Below are 9,918 nucleotides of genomic sequence, written 5' to 3' on the forward strand. Positions count from 1 at the left end.
CCCCCCACACACACACACACAATCTACAGGTAGCCTGGGAGGATGGGGGAAGCCCTGGGAAGGAACAGGATGGGGAGAAGAAGGATGCCGGCCTGAGGCTCCTCTGACGTCACCTCCTCCTCCCCACCCTTGGCCTACCTCCAGTCCAGGTGGGACTGCAGCAATCTGCCCACCTCAATCTCCCAAGCCACCACCCAATCCCAAGCCCACTTGCCCAGGAAGGAAAGAGGAAATGCCCGGCCTGGATTCCTGAAGCCTGTCTGGAATGGAGCTCATCTCCTTGTGTAGCCCTCTACCTCCACCCCAGGGGCACCCAGAGTTTCCTACCCTGGGTCTAGGGCCTGAAAGTTTCTCATTTCACAGCTGGCACACCCATAGGACTTAGGAGGTCATATCTGGCCCAAGGGGCTTTTCCGCATCATCCTGGGAATGAGGTTTCTCCTAACATATCCCGGGTTACCACAGGAGCAGGAGTGGAAAGTCAAAATATCCAAGAGGACAGACTGGCAGATGGGCGAAAGGTCCTCAAAGAGCCTGGGAGAGTTGGTGCACTATGGGTCCTACCAGGACCAGGAAGGGTAAGAAACACCAACCATCCAGGTCACCAGAGCACCAACACTCGGGGCCCCACCCCCATCCCTCTAACCTCTCATTTAAAGGACTAGAGGAGGTGCTGCAGGGCTGCCCCTTCCCCAAAGCAGGACCAACAGTGAGGAAGGGATAGATACATGGTGGGGCAGGGCGACCTCCAGGTTAGGAATCCCTCCACCCAGTCCTACAGACCCTCCCAAGGCTGGGGAGAAGTGGGACAGTCCTGATCAAAGAGATGAGCTGTGGGCTGGGGCCCTGGCTCAGGGGCAGAGCGCTTGCCTACCACCTGTGAGGCACTGGGTTGGATCCTCAGCACCCCATAAAAATAAAAAATAAAGGTATTGTTTCCTTCTACTATAACAAATATTAAAAGGAGGAGAGGAGAGATGAGGTGGGAGAAGGAGGCCCCTTCCCAAGACTTTCTAACTGGGGCCTCAGCAAAGCTTGTTGGAGAGTCCGGTCCCCAAAATCAATTTGTCCTCTCAACACTGCAACTCCAAAGCAGGACTGCCCCTACGGCCTCTCCTGCCCCAGCGGCTCCAGCCCCACCCTCCTCCCTACCCTCCCTACCCTCCCTACCGCCCGTGTTTACTTCCTGAATCCTGCCCCACCTGGCTGGCCCCAAGGGCGGGTGTCCAGGCCCAGTGTTTAGGGCAAACAGAAAACAAGGCCACTGGGTTGTAGCTCGGTGGTAGAGCGCTGGCCTAGCATGTGTGAGGCACTGGGTTCCATTCTCAGCATCACATAAAACTAAATAAATAAAATAAAAATACTGTGTCCATCTACAACTGAAAACATTTAAAAAAGAGAAGAAAGAAAGAAAAGAGAAAGAAAACAAGGCCACCTTCCAGGCTTCCCAGGGTGGAGATAGGGGCTGGCGGGCCGAGGCTGGGGCCGAGTGGCAGGAGGTCGGGGTCAGGCCTAGCCCAGCAGGCCATCCCTTAGGGATTTACTTGGGGGCGGGGCTTAACCTGGGGGGAGGGGGATGCGGGGCCCTGGTAAGGAGGTGGGAAACCCCTAGGTGACCCAGAGTTGAGGGCGAGCCCAGGACACTGAGGCCCCGCCCACTGACTCTCAGGGAAAAAAAAAAAAACACCCAATGAGAAGGAGGGGGCAGCTCTTTTAAAGTTTAATTTAGGACGAACGCAAGACCATCCCCTGGGGAGTTAATCATTATTTTGCCTTCAGGGAGGTTTCCCTCCTCCAACACGCACACAGCAGGATATCTGCGGGAAAAGGTAAAGCAGAGTCCAGGCCTGGCAGACCCAGAGGGCATTCCTGGAGGACAGAGGGATTGGGGGGAACTTCCACCTAGTCCACAGGTGCATGCTCTGTCCCCAACCCGCCATAGAGAATCAGACCCCAACCTGGGTCTTTCCCCAGTCTCATCAAACAAAACCACCTGCCCCCAACACACACACCCTCCACAGGCCCCACTGCACTGTAAACACCCCTGCATCCATCGCTTCATTCTGAAGCCAGGAGGGACCCCTGGGCCCGGCCCCACGTTTCATCAAAGCCGCAAGCTGTGTTCCCGACCAGGGAACACAGTAAGCAGAGATGGAACTCCAGTACTTCGGAAAATCCCTCTTCTTTACTAATCCTTCCAAATTCGAAGGTGCCCCCCACCCCGCCCGCGGAATCATCTTAGTAGAGACTTAGGGATACACAAATTGAGGTAAATTGGGGTGAGCAAGGGCATGAGGGCAACCTCGGTACCGGGACCCCTTTCTAGCTCCTTCTCGGTAAGCCGGGAAGGGCTAGTTTCAGCAGGAAAGCAAGCCTCCTAAAGGAGCCACTCTGAGATCTCACATCCCAACCGCATCAATTGGCTTGTGTGTGTATTTGGCGGGGAGGGAAGGAGGGAATGCGGAGGGCGGGAAATGAAAAAGGGGGGTTGGGGACGGATGGGAGATGGGAGGAAAAGAGAAACTGGGAGGCCGCGGGGTTACACAGCAGGTGACAGGGTCTTCCCATGCTGAGCCCAGACCTGCCCTGCATCCCACCACCAAGATGAAGTGCCCATTTTGGTCCTTACCTGGACCCTGGGCGTCGGAACACCTGGCTGGAGCCACCGGTTTGGGGAGGGAGACGTTCAGGCCCTTAACTACCTGTCCTTCTCCCTTGCCCCCGCCCCTGGCCTGACATCACCAAGCGGGGAAAGAGAGCGGGAGAGCCAGGCGGCCGTCTGTCCACCCACCTGGGCAGCCAGCCAGCTCGGAATGAAACGGGCACAGCCTGGGGCCCTGGTGTTGCTGGGGAGCGGCGGGGGTGGGGGGTTAGGAGCAGGCTGTCCTGAGACAGATCTCGATCCGATTACCTGAACGAGCCCCAACAGCAGCAGCAGGACACCAGGTCAAAGTCTGACTCTGTCTAGGGACCCCAGGGACCTGAATTTGATTTCAAAACCACTCCGGCTTCTCTACAGGTGCTAGGAGCAGGTCCCGACCCTGGACGTGGAAGTCGGGGAGGAGGCGGGAAGCTCGGCGTGTCCAGATTCCAGGCCCAGGGAAACTAAAATTATCCTGGGCAGGTGGGGGCGGGGCCGGGGAGGCGCCGGGAGGAGGAAGCCGAGGAGGAGGGGCGGAGACTCCCGACGCGGTGCCGACTGGAGTTGTTTTTGCCCTTCCTAGCCCGGCAGCAGGTGCCAGGGGAGGGTGCAGGTACCTGGGGAGAGGCGGGGAAGACGGTCGAACAAAACAGCCTGGAGAGCGAAGTTCAAGAGACGTGTCTACCTGGGAGAAAGGTTTTGGGGACTGGAAGATAAGGGGAAACGGCCCCGCTCACTCTTCCTCACGCCCCTTCCCAATACTGGTCAGTTCATTGGCCTTGCTAGGGAGCCCATCAGCAGCTGTGGGGAGGACAAAGGGCACTCTGAGAAAGAGAAACCAGCCAGAGGGGTGTCCCGCAACCGGTCCTGCCCCTTGACCTCCAGCTAGCTTGGCCACCCAGGCTGCCCCCTGGCTCCTTAGAGGTACCCAGAGTATGCCCTCCCTCTGAACAAAATCCAGGTCTCATCTTTTATTTATTTATTTTTTAATCCAAAGGGTCAGGCAGGGTCGCACAGCGGGAGGGGCCAAGGTGATCTGTAGAAAGCTCTGGCCCCAGCACGCAGGCAACTTCTGTGAGAGTAATACTCTTCGCTTTCTCATTCAGCCTTGGACAAACACAGGGGAGAGGGGCTGGGAAGCCACAGTCCATGGCAGGGGCCACCTCCCAGCTCCGTGTTGGTTACAGTTGAGAAAACAAACAATCCACGGTGATAAGAGGTCTGCCCTGGGGGAGCATGGAGGAGTGGCTTCAGCCTGCTTTCTTCAAACTGAGTTTTCCTTGAAAAACCAGTCTGAGTGGGACACTAAAAGGGGTGAGGGAGCCGCAAGGGCACCTGAACCAAGGAGCAGCTTGAAAAAAAGGTAGACAATTCACTCACTCATGTAATCCGCTGTTTAAGTACCTACCATATGTCAGCCCTATGCTTGGTTCAGAGGATACAGAGGTGAGCAACGAAAACAGACCCCGCTCTTAGCCTCCTGCAACCCAGTTTGGAAGACCTATGATAATCAAGAAATCAAACAAACAAGAAATGACTGGTGACCACTATTCTGGGAGAGTGACTCACATAGGGACTTAGGGAGAACCTCTTTGTGGAAATGACAATTGAGCAGAAAAGAAGGGCCAAAGCCTCTGGCAGGAGGGGACACAGCATGCAAAAGCAGAGAGGGAGGTGGTCAGGAGAGAAGGGAAAGAGGCCACACAAGGAAGCTGAGCAGGGGTGGAGAAAGCAGCTGTGCTTCTGAAAGGGTAGCCTGAGACCACTGGCCTCCATGTCTCCAGGCTTCTGTGAAAAACAGATCTCTGGGCCTCTCCAGCTACTAAATCTCAGTCTCTGGGGCAGAGTCCCAGGAATGTGTGGTATTGACAAGCCCTCAGGTGGCTGTTCTGCAAACCAGGTCTGAGAGCTATCTGTCCTGTTTGTCCGGATTGGCAAGAGTGGTGGGCAGAAGCCAGACCCTGCAGGTTCCATCTGGGCCTGAGTAGAGGACAAAGCATTGGTCAGGTTTACTTACATTTTGAAAAGATCACTCTGGGTGTTGAAGGATGGGTTTGGAAGGCAGCCAGACTCAGAGGGCTGAGAGCTATAGGACGGCACTTCTGTGGCTTTCTGGAGGAGATAGAACTGTAAGGACAGAAAGCAGATCTGGGATTGGGGAGGAGGGAAAGGTGTTGGTAGTTGGTGACACAGGGACTTGTGCGAGGTCATGGAGCTATGATGATGGAAGCACAATTACGTGTGTATGTCACAGAAAGATCCACTCAAAGGATATAAAATTCATATCTGGATTTTTAAAAAAAAAATTAGTTGTAGTTGTCAAAACCTTTATTTTTTAATTTATTTTTATGTGGTGTTGAGGATCAAACCCAGGGACTCACATGTGCTAGGTGAGCGCTCTACCACTGAGCCACAACCCCAGCCTCTGAATTTTTTAAATAAAAGAAAAAAACAACAAGCTGGGGATATAGCTCAGTTGGTAGAGTGCTTGCCTAGCATTCACAAGGCCCTGGGTTCAATTCCCAGCACCACCAGAAAAAAAGAAAAAAAAAAAAAGAATAGATTTGCAAATGTTCCTTGGCTTATAATGGGGTTATATCTCAATAAACCCAACATAAACTGAAAATATCTTGAGTTAAAAATGCATTTAATACACCTACCCTACCAAGCATGAGTCCAGTTTTTACTGAATCCTTATAATATTCACAACATTGTAAAGTTGAAAAATCGTAAAGCAAATTGTGGCAAGTCAGGAATCTTCTGCATAGATCAATGAAACAGAACTGAGAGTTCACATATAAACTCTTACAATTCCAGTCAATAAATTTTTGTTTGTTTTATTCTTCTTCTTATTATTATTATTTTGGTACTGAGGATTAAACTTAGGGGCACTTTACCACTAACCCATATCCCCAGCCCTTTTTACTTTTTCTTTTTTTTTAAATATTTATTTTTTAGCTGTAGGTGGACACAATATCTTTATTTTTTTTATGTGGTGCTGAGGCGAACCCAGTGCCTCACACATGCCAGGCAAGTGCGCTACCACTTGAGCCATATCCCCAGCCCCGCTTTTTACTTTTTTTTTTTTTTTTTTTGGAGACAGGGTCTCACTAAATTGCTGAGGACCTTGCTAAGTCACTAAGACTATTCTCAAACTAGCAGTCCTCCTACTTTAGCCTCCCGTGTCGCTGGGATTACAGGCGTGTGCCACAATGCGTACCTGGCCAATAGATTTTTGGCAAAGGTGCCAAGACAATTTGATAGGGGAAGAGATAGTCTTTGGGGGAGGAAAATGATGGGGCTGGAACCCAGGGCCTATGGGTGCTAGGTAACTGCTCTGTCACTGAGCTACCCTGCTCCAGCCCCTATCCTTTTTTTTTAACTTTTCTTTTTTGAGACAGAGTCTTGCTGTATTGCCCAGGCTAATCTTGAACTCAAGGTATCCTCCTGCCTTAGTTTCCTCAGTGGCTGGGACTATAGGCACATGCCACTGCACCTGGCTATAAAAGAGTCTTTTCAATAAATAGTGCTGTGGCAATTGAATAACCATATGCCAAGAGATGAATTAGATATATTTATCTCACCGGATACACAAATGTTAACTCTAAATATACTATACACCTAAATGTAAGAGCTGAAGCATGACGCCATTTTATCTAGATAAAATGAGAACTTGTCTCAAAAAAAGGGAGGATGAGCATGTAGCCCAGTGTTGAATACCCCTCTATCCAATCCCCCAGTTCCAAAAAAAGAAAATATTGCACTTTTAAAAAACATCATTAAAAAAAAGAAAGAAAGAAAAAACATCATGTGGGGTAAAAAGGGTTGGGGTGTAGCTCAGTTGTACAATGCTTGTGTAGCATAAGTGAGGCTCTGAGTTTGATCCCCAGCATAAGGATGAGATAGGGAAGCTAGCTAGTCAAAGACTTGGAGAAACTACAAGAAAATCATGTTATCTCATTAAAGACTTTGTATCAAGAATATATAAAGAAACTGGTGTGGTGGTGCACACCTGCAATCCCAGCAGCTAGGGATGCTGAGGCAGGAGGATCACAAATTCAAGACCAGCCTCAGAAACTTAATGAGGTCCTACACAACTTAGTGAGACCCGGTTTCAAAATAAAAATTAAAAAGGGCCCCTGGGTTCAATCCCTGGTACCCCCATATATATATTTTTTCAATCCCTGGTAAGATATATATATATCTTACATGTCAAAAATAAAGAGATAAGTAATCCAATTTAAAATGGGCAAAATATCTGAATAGATATTTCTTCAAATAATATATATGCATGGTTAATAACTGCACGAAAAGATTAGAAATGCAAATTAAAACCACAGTAATATACCACCTCTCACTCACTAAAATAGTCAAAGAGACAGACAAGTATTGATGAGGATATAGAGAAAAAATCCTTGTATATTGTATTGGTGGTGGTAATGTAAAGTGGTACAGCCACTTTGAAAAACAGTTTGGCAATTTCTTAAAAACTTAAACATAAGCTTAACCATAGAATCCAGTAATTCTACTCCTAGGAAATGAAAATACACATCCATACAAACACACCTGCAGGACATTTATAGGAGCATTCAAAACAGACTGGAAACCCAAATGTCCATCAACTGGGAAATAAATAAAATGTACTTCATCCATGGAATGGAATACTACTCAGCAGTGGAAAAGGACCTACTGCATGTAGGATGATGATCCTTGATAAATATTTTACAGCGTGAAAGAAGCCAGAAGCAAAAGACCACATATTGTATGATTAGCTTCGTAAGAAATATCCAGGAAAGGGAAGTTTATAAAGTTAGAAAGCAGATTAGTGGTTGCCTATGACTGGAATTGGGAACTGAAATGATGGCAAACAAGCAGAGGGGACCTTATTAGGCTGATGGAAATATTTTGTAACTGGACTGTGGCAATAGTTGCACAACCATACAAATCACTGAATTGTTTAAAAAGCGAAAGCGGGGGCGGGGGCAGTTTAAAGAGGCACTGAAGTGGGTGACTTGCTAGGATACTATCATGATGCTCCAGAGAGGGGAAGAGGCAGCCAGGACTTAGGCAGCCTCCGCTTCTCAAGTTGCAAAATGGAAAAGATGAGGCCAATCCTCTAGTAAGGAGCCGGGATGAGACAGGGGATGTGTAGAAACTGGGTGCAAGTGATGGAGACATAGACCCAGAGATGGCACCTTCCCGCTCCCGAAATGAAGGAAAGAGGTAGTAGCAAAATATTGGAAAAAGAACAGCGTTAGTGCTTCAAAGTCCAAACAACTTGAGCGTGTGACCATGGGGCGTTTTAAAATGCCAGTAGCAGACCAGCGAAAAATGGCAACTATTACAAACCATCAGTCACTCCATCCCCATCCCCAGAATGCTTGCCCTTTTATAAACTGGAAAGCGCTTTGCAGCCTAAATTCATCAGATTAAGCAGGGCCACGAAGTCCGGCGGACCCTAGGTGCGGGGCAAGACTCCCACTCGAGGGCCCAGCCCCAGCCCGGGGTCTCCAGTTCTGCGCGCCGCAGTACAGAACCAGTACATAGCACTGAACCAGTACGTAGCTCTAGCCGCAGCCCGCAAGGGGCGCCCAGACGCAAAGCGCGGTCCCGCCACGCCCCGTCACGTGCTCGCGGCATCGCGTCACACCCGGAAGCAGCGGCCGGAACAGAGCCAGTAGAGATGAGCGGGGATTCGGGGCAAGTGTCCGTAGCGCCCCCTCCTGGGGAGGTCGAACCGGGCAGTGGGGTCCGCATCGTGGTGGAATACTGGTGAGCAGTCCGGCTGGAAGGGCCCCTCTCTGTCCCCGAGGCCGGACGGAGGTGGGTCCATGGAAAGCCCCTCCCCCGAAACCCCAGTCCACCCTATGTCTCTTCTCCCCAGTGAACCCTGCGGCTTCGAAGCGACGTACCTCGAGCTGGCGAGTGCTGTGAAGGAGGAGTATCCGGGCATTGAGATTGAGTCGCGATTGGGGGGGACAGGTGAGGTCCGAAGAACACCTGCTGAGTCAGTCTGTGTTCTAAAGCCCAGCTCTCCTGCTTTCTAGCTCTGACATTGGCTGCTTTATATGAAGTGCCCAGCAGTGTTTTGCACATCGTAAAAATGTCCAACCACCATGCATCCGCTTGCATAGGTGAGGGGGCCACGGATGAGGTCTATGAGGAGTAACCTGTTAAACTGCAATAGTGTGGCTTTGGAGTGTAGGGAGCCCTTCATTAAGTGGTGAAAGGACACACAGTTGAGGCCTCCTCTAGGTTCCATTGAGTTGACACCCAGTTGAGGATTGGATTAAGGAGCTACAAATATCTCTGATGAGGCTGATGGGGAAACATGAAGGAGCCTGTGAAGAGTCTAAGGAAGGGGCTGGGGATGCGGCTCAAGCCGTAGCGTGCTCGCCTGGCATGTGCGGCCCGGGTTCGATCCTCAGCACCACATACAAACAAAGATGTTGTTGTCTGCTGAAAAATAAATATTTTTTTAAAAAAAATCCTTTAAAACCTTTAAAAAAAAAAGAGTCTAAGGAATGTGGAGGGTCTCCCCTGACTTTTTGCCTGTTCTCAGCATACCATTCATTCATGCCTTTATTTCGTACCAGGAGCCTTTGAGATTGAGATCAATGGACAGCTGGTGTTCTCCAAGCTGGAGAATGGGGGCTTTCCTTATGAGAAAGATGTGAGTATTTGCAGTCTTGGGAGGACCCTGGGGCATCCTGCTCCATAAGTGCATCGTCCTATTCCACATCTCTACTCTCTAGCTCATTGAGGCCATCCGAAGAGCCAGTAATGGAGAACCCTTAGAAAAGATCACCAACAGCCGTCCTCCGTGCATCATCCTGTGACTGCACAGTTCTGGGTTCCTGCTGTGTTCTGGGATCCAGACCTTGGTTTCCTTTGGTCCTACTGGGAACAACCCCTGCCTCTTTCCCCTCACTTAGCTCCTGGTAGCTAAGAGGCCCTGGCCTCCACTTTGCCCTTTTGGGCAACAGAAGGGAATAGAAACTTCTGTGGTCTTGGGTGTAAGAAAGGGATGCTCTCTGTGGATATTTCACATCCACCTTAATACCCGCTTCTCAGAATCAGTGCCCACAAAAGCCCAGTCTCCTCCCCAACTTGGCAATACCTGTCAGATGCCACCGTAGATCTAATTTATTCCCCAAGCCCTGGGCAGTGTCAGCAGTTGGCAATAAAGAGGCACTATGAACACTTGTGCCAAGTAGTGTGTGTTTATGTGTCCATTCTAGGGTTGGGGTGGGGGGCAAAGGTCAGCCTGGCCTTGA

General features: G+C 50.1%; 2 protein-coding genes across 4 annotated transcripts in view; one reads left to right on the forward strand and one right to left on the reverse strand.

Annotated features, from left to right (window-relative positions):
- The window catches only part of Grb7 (growth factor receptor bound protein 7), an 8,558-nt gene extending 5,450 nt beyond the window's left edge, over window positions 1-3,108 (reverse strand). The window contains exon 1 of one of the 3 annotated variants that reach the window (XM_015506668.2): window positions 2,912-3,108. The gene's annotated coding sequence lies outside the window, so the exon portion shown is untranslated. Of the gene's footprint in view, window positions 1-1,202; window positions 1,340-2,629; window positions 2,785-2,911 lie in introns of those variants that run through there. The other 2 variants (XM_015506667.2, XM_015506669.2) reach the window with 2 other exon arrangements.
- A 5,146-nt stretch (window positions 3,109-8,254) lies between these two features.
- Window positions 8,255-9,844, forward strand: Mien1 (migration and invasion enhancer 1). Its single transcript, XM_015506700.2, has 4 exons — window positions 8,255-8,413; window positions 8,526-8,623; window positions 9,238-9,314; window positions 9,397-9,844. Exons 1-4 carry the CDS (start codon window positions 8,325-8,327, stop codon window positions 9,478-9,480), a joined length of 348 nt encoding a protein of 115 aa, XP_015362186.1. The 5' UTR covers window positions 8,255-8,324; the 3' UTR covers window positions 9,481-9,844.
- Window positions 9,845-9,918: the final 74 nt, after the last annotated feature.

Source organism: Marmota marmota, unplaced genomic scaffold (genome assembly GCF_001458135.2).
Source record: "Marmota marmota marmota unplaced genomic scaffold, marMar, whole genome shotgun sequence".
In the NCBI taxonomy this organism is placed as follows: Eukaryota; Metazoa; Chordata; class Mammalia; order Rodentia; family Sciuridae; genus Marmota; species Marmota marmota.

Bases quoted from the DNA above. Each gene is read 5' to 3' on its own strand.
- Mien1 (XM_015506700.2), top strand. From the start codon at position 8,325: ATGAGCGGGGATTCGGGGCAAGTGTCCGTAGCGCCCCCTCCTGGGGAG. The intron at 8,624-9,237 runs GTGAGGTCCGAA...ATTTCGTACCAG, and splicing joins GTCGCGATTGGGGGGGACAG to GAGCCTTTGAGATTGAGATC. The intron at 9,315-9,396 runs GTGAGTATTTGC...TCTACTCTCTAG, and splicing joins GCTTTCCTTATGAGAAAGAT to CTCATTGAGGCCATCCGAAG.